The 22,302-nt window shown below is 30.4% G+C and overlaps 1 protein-coding gene across 5 annotated transcripts in view; it reads left to right on the top strand.

Moving 5' to 3' along the window:
• Window positions 1-22,302, top strand: part of LOC142334132 (uncharacterized) — a 59,573-nt gene that overhangs the window by 10,656 nt on the left and 26,615 nt on the right. For 3 of the 5 annotated variants that reach the window (XM_075381884.1, XM_075381885.1, XM_075381881.1), the window contains exon 2: window positions 19,243-19,371. In XM_075381884.1, coding sequence (XP_075237999.1) covers window positions 19,294-19,371 — 78 coding nt within the window. In that variant the 5' untranslated portion in view covers window positions 19,243-19,293. Of the gene's footprint in view, window positions 1-7,757; window positions 7,942-13,932; window positions 14,066-19,242; window positions 19,372-22,302 lie in introns of those variants that run through there. The other 2 variants (XM_075381882.1, XM_075381883.1) reach the window with 2 other exon arrangements.

Genomic DNA, 22,302 nt, shown 5'->3' with positions numbered 1-22,302 from the left:
AAATAAAACCTCTTTCTGCAATTCTAAATTATTTTATCAGAGCAAAGGTATTTAACTTTTCGCTGAAAAATAATAAAATAACAAACTGTAGTAAATCGTAAAGATACCGTAATAGATTTAGACAGATCTTAGAACTAATAATATGATTCGACACCCCCCTCAATTTATTTTGTATATAATCGCATAATTGAGGGTATAAATTAAAATAAAGGACTGTATAAATTTTATAATTGAATTTATTCATACGCATAAGAAATTTTACACCGCAATAGATTCATTAAATAAAAAGTCGAACTTTAAATTCACTTCTTTGATTTTTCTCCTGTTCTTTCTATTTTTATTAAAACATTCCTTTCTTGATTGTAATTAGCTTAAATTGTATGACACCCTACCATGTAATGCATAGAAAATTGAAATACAGCATCTATTTTAATGACAATTGAACACCTACCGCAAAAAAGTTGACAACACAGTTGTAGGATTTTCCTGTCACGCGGATTTTCTCTGATGCACGGCTTACGCACACAACTTAATTTGAAATATTTATCATTTTATTTAAATATAATATTTTTGTTTATTTAATTCGATGATTCTAACTAGAGTGCGCGCGCATACAGTGTATTATTCGCGCGTGTTAGGCGGTACTAGCGGTTACTTTAGATAATTTTTATACTTTAAACATAATTCATTTATTTAATTCTACCGCTCTCTCTCTCTCTCTCTCTCTCTATATATATATATATATATATATATATATATATATATATATACTACTGCTGCATCAGAACATTTTGTAAGTAATATTGTTTCCTTAATTCATCATGTTCAAATTTTATTTTATCACTAGGATCCCTCGTCCGCGCTATATGCATAATTTGGCATATGAAAATATTACTACCAAATCGAATGTCGAATTCATGCCAATTACGAGAACGGCTTACCCTGATGATGTAAATTCTTAGTTCGGGAACTAAAAATATACAGAATGTTACTCTGTACAGCCGCAAATTTCTAAACTGTCGTCATTTCCTATAATTTTATTATCAAATTAATTTATTTTTACGTATATTATGGCGCTAATACAAACTGATATTTTATAGACGACGAATTAAATTTAGTAAATCAAATAATTACTGTTTGAAGTCGATATTAACATAGACATTAAATCTTGGTAAAGGAAGTTATAGATTTTTATCTATAAGGTTTTTATTTAATGATTTACATAGCAGTGAAATTGATGAGATTTAAACTGCGGTTAAGTTTCCCGGTGTCATAAGAAAGTTACAGGTAAAATTTCGTAATGACTGATTCATTCGTTTTTGCGGTTATCGGAAACAAACGAAACGCACGGCGTCAATATATGTATAGATTGAGGTTAATTATATTTTTTTTTTTTTTGCTGTTAACGTATATTTTTCAACAGTAAAGGATTTAAATTTTTTGCCGTTATTTAAAATATTTCCTTGATATTTTACTACAAAGTATGTGATTATTTTTTCCTAATGTGTCAGAAAATAAAATCTATTTATGGATTATATTTAACTACACTTCTGTAAATGATTCTGATAGCGGTTTATTTATTATATATATATTTTTTTTATAATTTTTATCTTCAAATTATATTTTATAAACATTACGTTTAATTTAAATATATTAGAATTAACATTCATTATTAATTATTTTATCCGATCCTTTTAATTTTAAGATCGATTGACGAATTAGTTAAATGTATTTTATTTGAAAAATATATTCACGTCGGTATAAATTGAATGTAAAATATTCCAATGGAATATAAAAATTCATATTTCAATGATATGCACAGGTTAGTTCATTTTTTACCAGCGACTGAAATATCAAACATACAGCTCTCTACAATTTTAATATATTTATAATTAGAACATACGTACAGAGTGTTGCAGGACGTATTCGCCGAACTCCAGAAACTGATTCAGGACACCAAAAGATGCAAAAACGTTCAAACCGACTTAAGTCCTGCTTTGCTTTGTTTTCCTTCTGGACGCAATTTTGTGGTTTTCAACAAAAAAAATCCCTTCTCAGGAACGGGTTAACCTACAATAATTAAATTTGGAAAATTTAATTTTTTATTCTACATAATAAAAAATTTTGAAAACATCAACTTCAAAGATTTCAAAATGGAGCCATCTTAATTTTTAATTCTTCCATATCTTTGTAATTAATTGTTTGATAAAATTTTTACTTATTACAAAATTTATTAAGCATTTTATGCTGAACAAAATGGCACTTCACTTGTCATGGAAAAGATACCACCGTATTACAATTTGTCGGTAAGAGAATTTATTGGCCAGCGGGTCGGAAGACGTCGTATAGCTGATCATGTGACGATACATAAAAGTACATTCGCGTGCGCGGTTTTATATTTTTTTAATTTTAATTTAAAGCAGAAATTTAAAAAACTCGAATATTGTAATTAACAATAAAAATGTAATGTCGCCGCGACCGTTTCACAGAAAGCGTACTTCCTTGCTACATAATACACCAAAGGTTTTGGGTTCGATTCCAGAAGATATTTGAAGAATTTTCCACAACTAGACTGTAACTTCTTCAATAGCTAATCAAAGAAAAATAACTGAACTACAAATTATTATAGATTATAAAAACGATTAACGAGTGATACATAAGGATGTAATGTGTGCGCGCTCACACACACACAGTGAGAGAGAGATTTTTTTTTTATTAATACGATCAAAAAGTAATGTGTGAAGTTTATTCTATATCCACCACCGACAATTGTTTAGCCAGGTTTCATACATTAAAAAAAATTAACAGGTCTTGAATTCAATTCTTGTCTTACAACGATCTTTTCAATAATTACAATCGAAATAATGGCCACAAAGGATTTAAAAAAATAAATGCATCGGTGATGAAAACGTTTGCAATGTTAATTTTATATTTTTGGTTCGTTATAATTTTATAAAATACTGCAGTAATATATGGGATGCATTTAAGTTGTAATGTGTAACCTTGAACGGTTGTATGTTGTCGAAGTGTCGAAGGGGGGACCTCCCTTCCTCATACAACGAACTAGGTTGCTAGGAAACCGATCGGTTTCCTAGCAACCAGAGTTGCCAGACTTACAAATACACCAACCAGAGTTGCCAGACTTACAAATATACATTACCAGATAGACAGCGGTCAAAGACTTTGTTATTATGTCTTCCGCGCTACTAAAACAAATATTCAATTAACGCGTCAAAATGCATCTATTAACAAACTTGAATCGACAGCATATCAACGTTCAATTATTATTATTTTTTTTTTTTAGCATGTTAAAAATACAAAGACTGACTGGGATTCGACACCTTTATTTTAAAACGGATTATTTTTATAAACACAAGGGTCAACATTGTATTAATCTTTCATATTATACGTATTTTAAAGTTTATGTAATTTAACATTACATATTGTGTAGGGGGCTTGATGATGATCGTAAAATAATAATAATAATGAAAATTATTTTATATTGAAACGGTTTTTTATACTTTTTTGCATTTGAGAAACACAAAACATTTGCTTAGATTTAATACATAATTTACTACGCAAATAAGAATCATAATGTTAGTATATCATTTTTTTCATAATTCACATATACTTCACACTCACACATTTACACTCCCAATAAAAGTTATGAATTATTATAAAGCTAATCGTCGATTTTTCTTTCTCGCCATGATATCTAAAATTTCATCAGGATTAACAGTAATATCTCTACATGTAATCTATTATATCTCTAAAAGAAGCACAAAGACCGACATCATATTCATATCAATAATATTGCAATTCCTTTTGTATGCGTTTGTAATACAAACATCTCTTGTTTTGTGTTTGTTTTTTCTGTATCTGAATATGACTGGAAATGTCATTACTAGAAAAGAGAAAGCGAACGAATCGTCGGTAAAGTTGAATTTCATTTTATTTATTATATATAAACTATTTTATCATCGTGTTTTCCATTTGCTTAAGATTTGAAATTTTTTTTCAAAATTCAATTTGATTATAAACACGAATTTTCCTCAGTAACGATGGATTTATAATTAAAAACTTGCGCTTTACAAGTTCAAGAACGTTCACGATCGTAATTCTTCAACTTGCAGAAATCTGATGATTGCAATTTACATGTCCTCGGAACAGGTTTTGCACGCGTGCTCGAGATAGAAGGGGTGTTACATCTTGTACAATAGTTAGTTGTCATTCGTTTCTTTTGGTAACGGCACATTTCACAGAAGGTTCTCTATTTTTCTTGTCTTCCGGTCGGTGTCTGTGCTTCATTGTTTCCTAGGATCCCTCCAATAATTGTTTTCGATGACCGAGGTAAAGTAACAACTTGCAGAAGAGTTTCCGGCCAGGGTATAACTAGATCTTTCATGAAATTTGTCCTTGTCATTTATTTTTGCGGTATTAAAATTTACAATGCGTGAAAAATGCCAGATTTTTTTTGTGGGATTTGAACCCAAAACCTTCCCGATGAGTTAAAAAGAGCAATACTTACGCATCGTTTATTTTATAATTGAACATTTTTAATCATTTTAATTTTTCGATATCAAATAAATTTTTTATAAAGTAGGAAAATATACGGCTCTATAGTTTTAATTACTTTTATTATTTTGATTTTGTACGTGAAACGATTTAAATAATTCGATTAAGCTATCTCTCTACAAGAGTGAATGATTGTTTTAGCACTTTCCGACAAGACACGGCGCAGTACCGACATCGACAAGAATATTTTCACGTTACAAGTTTTAACTTAGTTGTTGTCTACCAGTTTCAGTGATTTTTTTTTGTTTTACTACCCGACATTATTTTTTATTATAGTTTATTTCTATTATCGTCATTAAACTTATCCCACAAGCAGGGCTTACTATAAGTTCGATTAATGTTACTACATCGTATTTAAAATTAGCCATATTTTAGAGAAAAATTGGAGACGCAACCGGTACAAAACAACGAACTGAGACGACACAGTACCGACGCCGACATGTCGGTCATTGTGAAAGGTATTCGTGAGTTTAAGTTAATTCTTACGACCGCCGACAAAGTGTCGGTAAGTGTGAAAACAGCCATTGCCTGTAAAAAGATTCTTTAATTTTATACTACAAATTCATTACAAAATTTGTTGATAAGCAATGGCTCCCAAATTTTGCCGAATTGCGCCCTTTTTCAGTTAAAACTTTTCCACGGCGCCATACCCTAAGTAAAATAATGACTACTCGTGAGTAAGAGATAAAAATAAATTAAACTCGTGTATCTTCATTACTTAACATTTTCTTTTTTCTTTATTAACGTTAAATTAATAATTATAAATGTCTTGGTTCAATTAATTATGAAGCTTTTACAATATTTCGAAGGGCGCCGCGGCGTCAGGTTTGGGAATCGCTGGTCGATAAGGTTTCTAACAAAAAGGTTTCGGTTACCGTCAATACGAAATTGGAAAATTATTCTCGATTAATTTTTCCTCATCGAGAAACAATTATTTCCATTTAAAAAGTTTTACTAGCGGTTTTAGCATTAGTTGCCGTTACATTCAACGCGTATAAAAGAAATTTCTTCTACTAAAATAACAGTTTGTTCAAAATATTGTCATATGCTTTATTGTTTCAACCGTGTTTACATTTACGTCTGCTATTTTGTCCCGATTTGGTTGAAAACAGCTCGGTCAGTTATGTATTATTTTTAAAATACTTTTTAAAAAAACATTTCTATAAATAGGCCAAAAATGTCAAATCTTGGCTTCGTAATAGTTATATCTATATGTAGCGATATCATTTCTGTTTCTAATTTTATCTTTTTTTATTTAGTCTGAAACAAATAAATTAGACGTTGAAATGGATTTTATTAGAATTCCTTTTTTTTCAGTAAAAGAAGACTGATCGGTGAATCATAAACGTAAGACCGCATGATATAAGGTCGGTTATAGTTTATTTTAAATGCGTTAAAGTAGCTTGTTCCCCTCCTTTCTTATATTTTAAATGGAAGAGTACTCGGATGAAATATCAGAACGTTTTACTCTTCGGTAAAAACATTAATATAGTATTGAGGTATATTATTTGAACAGCAGGTATTTTCTTAGCGGTTTCCACATCGTTGAGGTAACGAAATAATAATTTAAAAAAAAATCATGAGTATGCTCAGAGCAGAGAATGAAATAGCATTCGATCGCGTTGCAAATAAGTTTTTAATTTATATATCGCATCGACTATGTTTATATAATAATATTAACAAACAAACGAAACAAAATACACACCTGGGCTGTTTCAAAATTGGCCTCTAACTGTTGAAAATGTTTTGCAGATTATTTCGACTAAGCGGTACGGTCAGGAATGTCTCTAATCCTGTTGCACGACTGTCTGCCATCATCCGTTCTGTAGGGTGCCGGCAAAGCATCGTGTAAAGGCTGAAACTTGTCGTGCGCTCCCGTCAACCGTTACGAATATTGTACGATTAGTATTTTCTCCGGCAGAAGGAAGAACAGAGATCTGTCAGTGACTTTTTTTGGTCGATTTCATAAGAAAGCTAACTATTGTAATGATACCGTGGTTCGACTTTCGGAAAATTTCGACATATCTTCGCGTTTCACATCCTCCAGACTCCAAAACCACCCGGTTAAAAATGTTGCGCGCGCGCACACGCACACACACTTCACTTTCTTGTTGACACGATAATTTCCGTAATTTTGCGCCAATCGCTTTCAAATTTATACGTAAAATATAACCACCCAAACTCTCGGTCGAGTTTGTTAACGGGCAAAATCGGACCGTGGGACTGGAATTGGGGGCGCTTTTTTGAAAAAATACTATACCTTTCTTATTAAGTAAAATATCGAATTCGTTTAAAGATTCTTCGGGTAAGGACCTAGAACACCTAAGTAAAGTCTTTTGATATCACCGACCGTTGGCCCAGGGGGTGGAAAAAATGGGGTTTCGAAGACAAAAAAAATCGTACCTCCTTTAATAGGCACAGCGTCGAATAGGTTTAAAGCGGTAATTAGTTGTATAAACGTACCTAAAACTTTTGTCTTAAACAATTTTTGATATGACCTACCCTTACGGCAAGGGATGATCAAAATATTGCTGGAACTGTAACAAGATGGAGCTTGCCGTACGCTAAACATGTGAAACTTTTTTCACATGTACCTACTTAGCACCGGTGAAATCTACTACCGCCTTCCGACGTCTCGAAAGGAATTTTTTGTCATGAAATGTAGACGTTATTGTGCACTGAATTGTCACGATAAGTTTGGTAGTTACCGAACAATAAACACAAATAAATAACATTTATGTAAAAAATTTAAATATAAGGAAATAAACTCGTAAAATAAGAGCGTTACATTACGAAATTGACAAGTAAAATTCAAAAAATTACAATTAAATAATGAATAAACGTTATAATTAATTATTTTTTGGCATTTAGGGGTAGCGTGATAGATCCTTTCAGCTGTCAAAGAATTTATTTAACATATTAAAACATTTCTATTTTATTACAGATTTTTATTTTCTCTTAAAAGTATACGCAATTTCAAATTTTTAATTTCGGTTTATATTTTTGATTATTCATTTCGATGATAATTCATGAAAAACAGTCGTGTGTCTTTCAAATATTACTCGCTACGCTCTTAAAAGTTACAGATAACTTCGATCAAGCTTTTTTTGAATGTTTAGGATGAGAAACAACTCGAAGAGGTAACCGCATTCGTATGATTTGACATGTGATTTTTTTTTCAGGGAAATCTTCATGTTTTCTTCAAATCCGATCATCCTGAATTACCCCTCACAGGCGATTGAAAACTTATTTATTCAATTTCAAAAATCGGATAAAAGCTTTAGGAAAAAAATTTGTAATTCTGAAGTAAATACCATCGTGAATGCATAAGAGTGAAAGCATGATGTTTTGAACATATTCATTAAGGTATGTTAAACATATAATAATAAAAATAAATTTTTTGTTAACTTTTTCTTTTTAAATACTATTAGTAACTGGGTAAACTCGAGTTTTAGCCCGATCGATGAACTGGAACTTTTACAAAAAAAATTTTATCGGTAAATTTTCATCTTCAATTTGTGAGAAAACTGTTTGTCGTTGAATTAAGAGAGAATTCTTAATAATTTTTTGTTAATTTTGTAAAGGTATTCCCTTAAGATTACGATGAACTGTAATCTTGTACTCCATGTTGCGCTTTAAAAGTAGGTCTGATATTACAGAGTGACAAATGCGCAAAGTCGTAAAGTTTCATCGATAAGATAAATCGACGAGTAAGGTTATCTATCTAATTTGAAATATTAAAAAAAATTGTACCGTTTAAAAATTGATTATCGGTATCTCTCTCTTTTTCCTGTTTAACCTCCGGTAACTACCGTTTAGATAATTCTTCAGAGGATGATATGTACGAGTGTAAATGAAGTGTAGTCTTGCACATTCTCAGTTTGACCGTTCCTGAGATGTGTGGTTAATTGAAACCCGACCGCCAAAGAACACCGGTATCCACGATCTAGTATTCAAATCCGTGTAAAAATAACTGGCTTTACTAGGACTTGAACGCTGTAACTCTCGACTTTCCAAATCAGCTGATTTGGGAAGACGCGTTAACCGCTAGACCGACCCGATGGGTTGATTATCGGTATCTAATATTTCGTATCGCGTTGTTTTAGTCTCGTTTATACTGAGAATCTTTACTTCCTTATTCGAAGTAATAAGGAACCGCGAGAAATTTCTGTTTTCAGATTTCAACGGAACAATCCATTCTGATCATCCCTGAATCCATTTTTACTAGTTTCGGTGCGATGTCTGTACGTACATACGTCCGTATATATCTCGTATAACTTAAAAGTCATTAGCCGTAGAATGTTGAAATTTTGGATTTAGGGCTGTTATAGTATCTTTGGCACCTCTGCTTTTGATTGCAATCGACTAAATCAAAAAAGCCCAAAATCTAAAAAAAAAAAATAGGATTTTGGACTTTTTCTTAACTGCAGTAACAACCCCTCGTCGAGAGCTTTTCAACAATATATCATAACCGGTACTATTTTCGGTTGGTTCCAGTTACAGCCAAATACAATTTTAATTAATATAATATTTGGATCTTACAAGAAGGCACATCGGTTCGAATCCGTAATTACGTATATTTTATTTTCATTTTTTAAATTTAAATATATTGATTTATTATTCCTCCTCTATGAATCATGAGACCTTGCCGTCGGTGAGGGGGCTCAAGAAAATGTGGCTCTCTGCATTTTCATATAGCAATGATGGAGGCGCCTTCCTCGGTAAAATATTCCGGAGGTAAACTAGTCCCCGACCGGGTGGCGACTACAAAGGAATGGGTCACCAGAAAATTAAAAAATAACATTCTACGAGTCGGAGCGTGGAATGTGTTAGAAGTTTAAAAAAGGTTGGTAGGTTAGAAAATTTAAAAAGAGAAATGGATAGGATAAATGTAGATGTAGGCAGGCCACGTTTGGAATATGTAAAACAAATTGTTAGGGATGTTGGATGTAGAGGGTATACTGAAATGAAACGACTAGCACTAGATAGGGAATCTTGGAGAGCTGCATCAAACCAGTCAAATGACTGAAGACAAAAAAAAAGGAAAAAAAAGATTTATTATTATTTCAATAATATGTTTGTATTCATATAAAATGTTTACAATCAGAGGTTAAAAAATATTAATAAATCAATATATTTAAATTAATGAAATAAAAAATAAAAATACGTGTGTGAAGTCGGATTCGAACCGATGTGTGCACGGTTACGGACTCGACACGTTGTCATTTGCACCACTTATCTACTTGAGCGACGCGAAACAAATGTGTTTTATTAATAGTTTCGTTTATTTTTCTAAAATATTTAATTCTTTTGTTTTGTAGTTTTGTTTCGTTTAATACCTAATAAAATCCGTCACATTTTTAAATATATATATATATATTTTTTTAATAAACTTCGAAATTCTTTTGTTTCTGTGCAGATTATTCATAGTTTTACTCGGAATCAAATTCTCTACAAATTTTGTTTAAAACCTTAATGCGTTTTTATCACCGATTTAACAACGTTATTTTACACCAAACGTAAAATAGTGTTTTTTTCAACTCCGATCTTTTGTTTATTACCCCAGATTTCTCAAATACTAACTAAAAAATACAGTTATAAGACCTTTTTTCTTTTTCCTGTTTAGCCTCCGGTAACTACCGTTTAGATAATACTTCACAGGATGAATGAGGATGATATGAATGAGTGTAAATGAAGTGTAGTCTTGTACATTCTCAGTTCGACCGTTCCTGAGATGTGTGGTTAATTGAAACCCAACCACCAAAGAACACCGGTATCCACGATCTAGCATTCAAATCCTTGTAAAAATAACCGAATTTACTAGGACTTGAACGCTGGAACTCTAAGCTTTCCAAATCAGCTGATTTGGGAAGACGTGTTCACCACTAGACCAACCCGGTGGGTACAGTTATAAGACCTACCTCTTTTCAGTTTTTCAGGTCAGATTTCATATAAAACCGCAAAAGTTCCCCCTTAATTTGGATCCCAGTATTATAGTATAGCTTAATTTGATGGAAGGCACATAAATAAGGGTGAAACCTTTCGCCAGCCGACGTTTGTTAACGAAGCCGTTTCCGAACCTATAGTTGTACAAATTTTCTTCTTTATTTTCATCGGTATTTCACGTCCTAAATGTTTGTTATATACTTCGTGAATCACTCTGTATTAAAGAGGTAACTGATATGCGGAACGCTAGAACTATATCGAATGCTTTTCTTTTAATACAATATTCTGGAAATATATTTTTCTTAATTTGAAACCAGCAAGCCGAGTCTTTTGTCTATTTTGTGCCTGTAGCGTCGGAACAAATCCTGAAAGTTTGTGATATTTTTCGTGAATATCTCTTCTGTACATTCCTGTCTTGTAACTTCTCTAACGTTTATTTTCTTGTGCTATTTTTTTGATTTAATTTCCTGATATCTCAAAACGTAAAGAAAATTCAATTTCAACCCTCACTCCCACCATCTAACCGAAAGTAAAAACCGTATTTTTCTTCGAAAATTGTGTAAAAAATAGATTTTTGAAATTCAGATTAATTGTTTAAATACAAACGCACGAAAAAATGTCGACATATCTACATGAAATATAAAAGATTACTAAAAAATGATTCACAATTTCAGTATTAAAGATTATTTTGACCATATCTTTCAGTATACGTTGAACGGGAAGCAGCTAAATAGTGTTTTTTGTTGTTTTTAATTAGGATCATTTAAAATTTCACGAACAGAATAATATTGTTCCTGTAAAATAAATTTTTTTATCGCATTTTAAATAAATCGGTTAAAAGATTTTTCAAATGAGATTGGCAATTTTTTAAAACGATAACATAATAAGGCCGCCCTTTCTCGTAAATATAGTATCGAGTTATAAACGAAAACAGCTCCGTTGTCTGTTTTGGTAAAAGTGGATATTGTTATTTTTTTAATTATAAGTGACCGTTCTTTTGAACAAAAATTGCACATAGAATGCAGAAAAATTAAAAATATAGATTAAGAGATGTAAAATCTAAACTGAGTTTCCGATCTCTAGAATAGCGTTTTTTCTTATATTAAAATTATATTAGTCCTTTATTTTTTCTAAATGTATTTAACACTTGAATTAATAATTAAGAGTATTCTGTACCTATCCGTTGTGTCAAGACTCATTTTTTATGTTACGATGTAGATATTAAAATATTTCTAAACTTTTTTAACCTATTAGCGTGAAATAAAAAGTTTTTATAATGAAATTATCGTCTTACTAGATTTTCTTTCTGAAGTTGTATTAACTGTATCTTAAAATTATTCATTTACTGCCAAAGTTAACAAAGTTTGCGAATAATTTTTCTTAGATATAATAAAAATATCAACATTTGAAGAGGGATAGTAATATGACTTTAATGAATTAATTTTTGAAAACCACAATGTCGAACAATATTAAGTCCGTAATCTAAGGAGACCTTGTAAACGTTTTCAATGCGGCCAGTAACAAACCTCTTAATCCATTTTAGCACCTAGTGAATGTGCTTAGTACTTCCGGGTGATTCAAAAAGGACCGTAACTCTAAAAGCTTATAAAAGTCTATTTAGATAACTTACAGATTTAAGTTTCTATTCTTCTAGTGACTGTGATATATGTAAAATAATCTCCTACACTAATATTAATAATTAAGAGTAATATTTTCTATAAAAGTAATGATGTTTATTAATTAGACGATCCATTTGGCGATCGTAATGAACATTTTGAATCGGTATATCGATATTTAAAATATATATTCGTCTTTTGTAAGGACAGGAAACCATTTCATTTCTCATTCTATATTCCCTAGTAAGCCTGAAAAAAGGATTTTTTATTGAAATTTTTTTGTATTTGTTCGGTCAAGAGTTTTGTATATACATAAAATTATTGATGAACAAGTATAGAACTGTAAGATATATATATATATAGTGTCTAAAACTCTTTTTATAATTACCCTGCCGCTTGTGCTAAAAAAAATCAGTTAAAACTCTGACAGTAGTTAAAACAAAGACGCAAACGCTATTGTATGTAACCAATTCAAGGACAAGTATTATAAAAAAAACTACGTAACAGAAAGGCTTGTACATGACCACTGTTCGTGTCGGCAAGACAGAGGATGTAAAAAACAGGCCATCGTTGAAGATAAATCATTTATTTTAAGATTAATATTTGCTTTGTTTTTGTTTGAAAAAGCGTTTGTTTAAATCAAAGTTTATATATTTAAAATAAAGTAACAAAATAATCTGAATTATGTTGCTAAATTTTTTTAACTAAAATTTTTAATTTATCGACTTTAAATATGTTTTATTTATAAATATTTATATGAACAGTAAAGGAAAACCACAACTGATAATTTTTTATTGCGATTAAATTTATGAAATGTTTTTGTGTTTTGGTCAAAATGGATTTTACAGCAGTTAAAATGAATATAACGATTTTAAAAACCGTTTTTGTTTATAAATCGAGTAAATTTAATGTTTAAATGCAATTTTTATTTATATTTTCTCTTAAATTCACAGTTCAATAAGAACGAATTCACTAAACAACTTTTTATTTTATTTTTATTTCGGTATTATAAAGTAATATTCATTTTGGTATCCGTAAAAAAATAAGTAATATCTCATTTTCCCGTGTAAATTAGATTATTAAAAGCAATTTCTTTCAAAAATTGTTTTGCGATAATATTTTTAATTAAACTAAAAAATCATCAATTCTGAAGATCGACCAAAATAAAAATATCAGATCTATAGTTATAAAATTTTGAAATAAGTTATCTCCCATTTAGTTGATTTTCCATTTTAACAACATTAAATAGTTTCACATAAAAAATGGAAAATAATATTATTAAAAAAATATTTTATGAGCATAAAAAAAAATTATCGGTGATTCGATACCGAACCCCACGAATAGCAAAAGGAGTCGTTACCGTAGAGCCACACACGCTACACAAAGACTTAGTGTCAGTTGCACTTCATAAGATGTGTCCCCTGTTTGTTTGTTTAGTTTTTCATTCATTATTTTGAATTTTATCTTAATTAACAATCGATTTCAATACTCTTAAGAATCAATAGACTTGTATAAAATATTTATTTTTATTAAGGATTATTAAAAAAAAAATTTTAATATTTTTAATAAATATTACGACTTTATCAGTGCCAAATAATACTAATTAATATTGAAAGTGAATAATCATTCATAAATATTCGATTGTTAACTCGTTTAATCGTTATCATGTATTTAAGATTTTGTAAAATTTTTGTACGACTAAAAACTTTTGTCCCAAAATCCCTTACTTAAATGTTCAAATAACCCGGTAGAAAATGAGATTTTGTGACGAGCGTATACGCATGCGCGCCGAATACTGAGCGCAATGCTACACCTTGTTACTTTCATCATGGTGTGAACGTTTGTCTAAGACCTTTGTGTGGGAGGGGTTTATATTATAATATAAGTATTATTTATTTGGTGGTGTTCACTTTTGTTTATCTGACCAAGTAAGTAATTTTATACCATTCTAACATAAATTAATAGAATTTAAGTAGATTTTTTTTTATGATAAATTTGTCATTACTAATGCTGTACGGTTAATTGATATACAATGTAATCATTTCTTAAAACATTACTGTGTTAATTAGTCTTAAGTTAGCGAGCGTAGGTTAATTCGTTAAATTATGTTTATAATATAATAGTTATATCGGGCGATATTGACAATAATCCAAAGGTTTGCTGTTTATAGTTATAGATATAAATTAACTTAACCTAAGCTCGCTAACCTCGACCAATTAACATAAATGTTTTGATTATTTAAATAATAAATAATTGCAATAATTACTGAATTTATAATTTAAATACTCAAAACATTTAACAGTAATGACGTATACAATAAAAAAACATTAGGTTGGATAACATTGCATAAGTTCCACGATTATCTTTCTATTTATTGAAAATAATAATACTTATTTTCTTATTTATATTCTACGATACTAATAAATAAGAACAGTGTATAGTTGACAGTTTTGCAGTAGACTCTTGAAGTTTTCAATTAGGTTATAATTACAATAGGACCTCCATTGCTCGTTACCCGTTAATTCATCTCGTTCAATAATTCGTCATCCCTCTGGAAAAATTTGTGATTTTTATTTTAGAGGTACAATACTGATACACAAAAGAAAATTAAATTTTTAATTACTAATAAAAAGTACACCATCTGTTAGGCCTACAGCATAAAAGTTCACTTAATTGACTGATGTTTTTATATGAGCCTATTGTACATTATGTATAAATTACAGTAATCATGTGAGAAAAGAACTGATAAAATTACTTTACATATTTTTCATTCATATAAACATTTTCATTTGGGCACTATTATTTGATAAGTTTTTTTCATATTTCTTACACAGTATAGTACTTTATTTTCTTTAAAACACATGAACTAATATATTCACCAACAGTTCCAATAGTCCAAACTGAAGAACCAATAAAAATAAGAACCTGACCGTCTCCTTTCTACCACTAACCATCCTCTACCGTCTTCCTGTTCAGGAGTCGACTTAACTATATCCATTTCAACAGACACACTTGCCTGTTGCTTGTCAGCTGCCTTAACACCATTTACCTCAGTCGATTTCCCTTTAACATCTATACCAGTGACCACCGTCTCTGTATCCTTACTGCCAGGGGCAACATCCATTGGTTGGACTTATTCTTTTTTTGTCATCAGACGCCTTCCTAGACATCACTGAAGAACGCTTTCTGTCGTAGCAGCTAGAAATGAATTCTGTGGCTTCATAAACTTTAAATGTTTATAAATTTTTACAAAAAATTATTTTTAACAAACCGAGTTCAGAAACTGATTACACAAAAAAATCTGAAATTTGAGTACCCACTTTCACTATTTGGGGTAGCAGGGGGGTCGGAAAATGTATAAACCTAAATCTGGGATATGATTTGGGGGATGTCAGGGGGTCCGGAGATAAATGAAAATAAAAAGAAGGAATTTCCCCTTATAGCTCACCTTAGACTTAGAAAATATTCCAATTGGCAATACCTGTTTAGAATATTGCCACAGCTGTACACTACAAAACTGACAGTAACAATCCTGTCGAATCTAACTGGCCACTCTTAACGTAAAAACACTATAACAGTTGAAGTACACTTCACTGAAAACGTGATTACTCATTTACTCATTAATTTACAAAAGTAAATTACACCCACTCGCATGAATCTTAAGAAACACTCATTTTACGTAATCTAACACTTGACATTACCAAAATCACAAATAACACCACTAAAACACCTTTCACTTCTGGGAGTACAATTTAATGAACTCCTATACCAAAGGCTACTCAACAACACCTTTTCTTTTCTTATTCCTGTTTAACCTACAGGAATCATCATCGGGTATTATTTCTGAGGATGATATGTATGAGTGTAAATGAAGTGTAGTCTTGTACAGTCTCAGGTAGACCATATCTGAGATGCATGGTTAATTGAAACCCAACCACCAAAGAACACCTGTATCTTCGATCTAGTATTCAAATCTGTTTAAAAGTAAACTGCCTTTACTAGGACTTGAACGCTGGAACTCTCGACTTCCAAATCAGCTGATTTGGGAAGACACGTTTACCACTAGACTAACTCGGTGGTTCGCTCAACAACACCTAGGATTTGTCTAATTAGCACACACAAAGATCATCTGCTTGACATCATCAAGGACATCAGGATATGAGAACAAATCGTACTCGCTGGTACAGATACGACATGAAGCAGTTATGACATGACAGTAACTGAGTAAGGAAATAAGTCTACCTCACAGCTGTTTCTCATTGGTTCCAAATGAAATTATTAGACGGTTTATGTTTTTAAATCGTATTAACATATTTTAGAATGTGGTTGAAATAAATAACAACTATATAAACTTTTTTTTTTAATGCAAGTAGATACCTATAATCTGTTTGTTCAGGACAATGAATAAATGTTTACAACTGTCTTGAAGGAGAAACCTCAACGGCAAAAGTTAATTCTTATTTACATCATACTTCTCATAAAAGGATTTACTTCTTAAAGATCTTGAATTTTAAAAAAGGTCAATTGGATATAAATGTCAAAGATTAACTGTCAGAACATTTGGATGACTGTTGAGTTTTGGTTAAAAAATTGAGATTTCTTCTGTAACTATAGGTATCTTGAATCGTGTACATTGTTATTTGTATTGTACAAAGTTGTAAGGAAATAAAGTCTACCTCACAGCTGTTTCTCATCGGTGCCAATGACATTATTAGGTGGTTTATTGCAATGTGATGATGTGTAAAACTTTGTATTGTATACATAATATAATTATATTAGATCCTGTTAATATTTCTGCCATAAGTCCAGATCAAATTTTCGATGGCTTTGTAAATAATCTTGTTCAGAGATAATTTTGAGTTTCAATTTAGAATCCAGTACATTTGACAAAATTTAGTAGTATTCAGTTGTTCCTTTTTTTCCAAATGTGAGCCTTTTGTCAAGGTAAATACCAAAGCATTTTGGTATTCACTAAAATGCTTTGGTGAACACTTTAGTTGCTGCTTTGAAAATGCATAACTAAAATGTGTACTTTTAATTTTCATTAGACTTTATTTGTCACAACTTCTGCCACTCTTCAATGTTGTTAAACTCTTCTTGAAGGTGCTGTGAACTTGTGAATTACTTTTACACACTACAAGCAAATCGCTTATAAATATGCTATTTTAGTGTTGTGAGAACAAGCGTATTGGAAGTGCGTGTAGAATACACTTCCTTGAGCATTGCCTACAGTTACGGAAAATATTAGAGATAATTCAGTCTCGAATGTAATCTTGAAATATCTATTACTTAAAAAAAAACTGATAATGTAGATGTCGGATTAATTTTATAAAGGCCAGCATGTTACACTTCTTAAGAGTTGGCAGATATCAAGAAGAACAAGCAGAGCAGAATTTTTTGTCTGAAGCTGTGAATATTAGGGAAAATTTGATGAATCTGTTGGTTGAATGGTACTATGATCTGTTTGAAAGCCGATCATATCATACTGATATGATGTTATAAGAGAATTAGCATTAGTTATGCAAAAGCAAAAATTCTACTCGTTTATTAAAGACAGAATAAAATAATCTAATGCTGTCTGATTGTATATGTGATTTTTCACTCGTCATATTTCTTATATGTGCATGCCAACAATCTGGAAGTTTTTTAAACAACTTTCAAATTAAAAGTCCTTTTGGATGGTATTTGGGATAAATTTAATACATATTCTTAGAATTAACCTTCACTTCGACAAAGCAATACTTGTTGACACTTACTATCTCTTTTAAGAGATCTAATCCGTGCTTAATTCCTTTGGGCAACCAAGTTACAAGGTCGTGGGATTTTTGTACAGAAATTAAAAAAAAAAAACATTTAAATGACAATTTTTTGAATATACATTTTGTACAATGTTATTATACCATCCAAATTTAAAACCCTCTGTACTATCATACTGTTGAAATCGAACATTAATTTGGTGTAAAACATGTTTATATTTATACTACAATATGTAGTATCTGTATGTGTATCTGTATATGTAATAAGACACAGATCAATGACAACAATTTTTGTTGAAGAGAAAAATCATAACAATTATTTAGAAGGATGATGCGCATTCAAAAGTCAATAGACTTGGCATGTGTTGTTATAGTCATCATGGTTATTATCAATAAACAAGAAAAATGGGTCGCTCTACAGTAGTTTTTAAATGTTACAATCTTTTTTTTTTTTGTAATAATGATCAATTTTTAGTTATATGTTTATGACAATAAAACAATTACTGTCGTTTTCATTCAATCATTTATTCTTGATCTGTATACCGACTGGTAGAGATTGATTTGTTTTTGCAGTCAATAGGAAGTATAAAGTTTGTAGGAAATGTTTATTATGTCTACATATTTCCTCTATAAAGTTTAATATCAAATCTTGGCACTCCCTCAAAGTCAGATTGAGCTTTTAAGATAGAAAATTGGGCTGTCTGATCATTAACTGGTGTTTATAAGTGAAATTAAATATCCTTGTGTTTATATTTATGGATGTGCAATCTTTACTAAAAACAATTGTCACTTATTCTTAAAAAAACAACAATATCCACCTAAACTGAACCATATAACAGTACTGTTTTCGCGTAACTTGACATGGTACTTCAGATTACAAGAAAGGGGCCTTTGTGTGCTTCTGAATTCCTGAATCATTTGAAAAAAATCTTCCAGCAATTTATTTAAAATACAATTCAACATTTGTTTTATGGAAACAACTTTCCGTTGTTGATGAATTTTTAAATAATACTAATTAAAAAAAAATCTCAATTTATCTGGATTCCGATTAACATGTATTTAATTTTCAATAGTGCCCTCTAAATTGTGAATTATCATTTTGTGACTTTTTATTTTTAAATATTTACCTTAACATTATTTCATGTGTTTTTATAAAAAATTTGTATAGACTTTAAACACATCTTTTTTTATCGTATAATCTGTTTTATTATTACTAATTTATTTTATGATGACATAATATAATTATATAATGGTATTATTAAGTTACATTCAGAATAAAAAAAGACTATTTGTCGAATAATAATTAGTTTTTCAAATTTTTATAAGGTTTTTTTTTATCTTATTTAAAGGAGTCTGAGATCTCATTAAATGATGAAGTTTCACCACAGATTAATCTTAATATGAAAATCATTGAACGTGAAATAAATGATTTACACACTGTGAAGACAGAAGAAGAGATGGAATTTTATCCGGGTCATGTAAGTATTTATAATTATTGGATATTATAACAAACATGGGTTAATCTCTTGTTAATTTCATTTCTGTGTGTGTATGCGTGCACGCGTGTGTTCTGTTATAAAAAAAATTGTTTTTAATTCTCTTTCTATTTAATTAATATCGACTTATTAAGTTGTGTGTGAATGATAAACGGTTAATGTTTGAGGGCAAAAGTGTTGTTTTTAAACTTCAGTGATATCTGAAATGCGTGTATTTTTAACTTTTTCATAGAGTTATCATTTTAATAAGCTCTGGGTAAACGGTTGTTATTTGTAATGGCTTTTCATATTTGAATATTTATCAAGTTAGTAATAAAAACCTAACCTGATGCAGATTCAACAGAGTTGTGACATATAATTTTATTATTGAAATAAAAATAAAATAAAATTTAATTCTGTATTTACATTAGGAAAACTTAACATATTTACCATATTAAATGATATTTTAAGTTATGAGCTAACTTATAAGTTATGAGTAATGATATAAGTTATAAGCTGCTCTGTGGAGCTGATGCAGCAATGCTAAAGAAATCATACTAGAGTCACCTGGTGCAAAATGTTGTCAATAATTTCAGTTTTTTGTTGTGAACATTTGCCTTCAGTTATTGATAGTGCAATTTCAAAAATATGATAGTAGCGCAGAGGGTTTTATATTTGTACAGTATTATAATGTTATTAAAAGTTTATATTCAAAAATAATCATTTAAAACTTTTTCTAATTTTTGTAACCCTGTAACTTGGTTCCCCAAAGGGATTAAACACATGTTAGGTCTCTTATAAGAGACTAGATGTCTAACCAGAACCTGGACCATTCGAGGCTCAGGTCAGCCCATGCGAATCCCAGAGCCAACTCGGGGGCCACCTCAAGGTCTACCTCATGGCTGCAGACATCGCTTCAATTGCCATTCCCAATTTTCCAGGGGGACTGGTGTCCTGGACATCTGTAGATTTTCCTTTGGTTGTCGTTTCCATCTACCCAGGTGACTCCATATCCTAGACTCCCGCACTGTATGTTATTCTCATGGTTATGAGAATAATACTGATTAATAATAGTTACAGTATTCAGGCTTCACAGAAATCTGAAAAAGGAACTAAATTACAATAGGTAGAATAATGGGAACTATAGTAACTAAAGTACACACACCTTTGACGATGAAAAATTCTTAACTTATTTCTTTTTAAGGGCAGAAATATAATAATGAAGTAAAAGGATTAGTTTATTTTTTCCTTAATGAGTATCTTTAATTCATAACTTCACCCACCTTGGGGGCGAAGTTAAGTTATATCTTAACTTACAAGGGAGTTAGGGCCTCGGGTGATGGTTTAAAAGCTTCTCTGGGATAACATGAATGTATCCTGCAAATTTGAAAGTAATTGCTATTTTGTTTTTTTATCATTTTAGACGTTAACCAAATTTTCAATATTGTTGTTAGTGTAGCAATATTTTATATAAATATTTTCATCAACACTTTTATTATTTATAGGTATCAACATGCTTTTATTATTAGATTTAAAATTTTGCTTTTTATAACTATTATCAATTAATGACATGTTATATCCATTTTTTATTGTAATAACTTTAATCTAGTTTTTTTTTTATTATTATGTGTGTAATGTATGCTCTATTTAACATGTTTGTAAATTTATTATTAATTTTATGCGCCCAAGGATGATTTGAATTTTTGTTAATAGTTATTTTATTAGTTGTTGGTTTTTTATATACATGTGTTATAATTTTATTACGTTTACTAATTTCTGTCAACATCTAAAAAAAATTTTTTTCTGTATTTGTCAGTTTCGAATGTAAATTTTAAATTATTATAAGAATTAAGTTTTTTAAAATTATTAACTGTTCATTATTTATAATAGGTTCATAGATTACCAAAATATAAATATCATCCACGTATCAAACCCGTGTTCGAATTTTATAAATATGGGTAATACCATATACTATTCTACTCTCAAATTCCTGTAAATAAATTTTGTTCATAACGGCCAATGATGGAAATCCCATGGGTAAAGTATTATCTGGCGTGTAAAAATTTGTTGTTAAACTCAATTATTTGTAAAAGTGCTGTCATCTACTGCAGCTTTGGTTAATATGTACCTTTATAAGTTTATTATTTATAATATATATATATTCTCCATTTGAATTTTGAAAATCGGATGATTGTGTGCAAAGATATTATAACAGCACCACATTGCATCTCCTAAAACAGCGCCCTAGGGGCGTCCTGTTTGTTACCAGTGATGGTAATAATTGGTCTAGCCTCCCATGAGGTGCTCATATATCTCATCACTCTAGCCTCACACGCAGTCCCCGCTGGAAGTCCCATGGCTAAACAGAAATTTTATTACTGTAACAAAAATTTGTTGTTACAGAAATTTTTTTAATATTACTCGTATTATTTTTTTAATATTATTCAATTGACCGATATGAATCATTCATTTCAAACCCAGGTCACACAGTGACATCTCTGTCACTGTTCATTAATTCAATTCTCTCAGTTCATTAATTCAATTCATTAAAGTTTGTGCTTGAACCCATAAATCTCCACTACTGCATACACATACTCATTTTTTTTTTTTGTTGAGATTGTTCATATACCATCTAATTCATAAATTACCTACAATGTGAACTTTGATCGTCATAACGTTCTTGTTTAGCTAGTTTTAATTATTATTGCTTTACATCCATTCTCAAAAATAAATATTTTCTGGATCTATGGAAAATAGCTGAAACCAATCAAACTAGGTAAACCATCTAATGATATAACATCGTATCGACTGATAAGCTTGCGAGGTGTGTGGCAGTAATGGACCCGCTAGACTCAAACAACGTAATAATTTTTTGAAGTACTTTCTATAATTTTGCAATTTTCTTTGTTGTTAAGAGCTAATTTTCCATTTTTA

Source organism: Lycorma delicatula, chromosome 13 (assembly GCF_047948215.1).
Source record: "Lycorma delicatula isolate Av1 chromosome 13, ASM4794821v1, whole genome shotgun sequence".
In the NCBI taxonomy this organism is placed as follows: Eukaryota; Metazoa; Arthropoda; class Insecta; order Hemiptera; family Fulgoridae; genus Lycorma; species Lycorma delicatula.
Note: the sequence above shows the minus strand (reverse complement) of the source record. Positions and strands in the feature narration are given on the sequence as shown.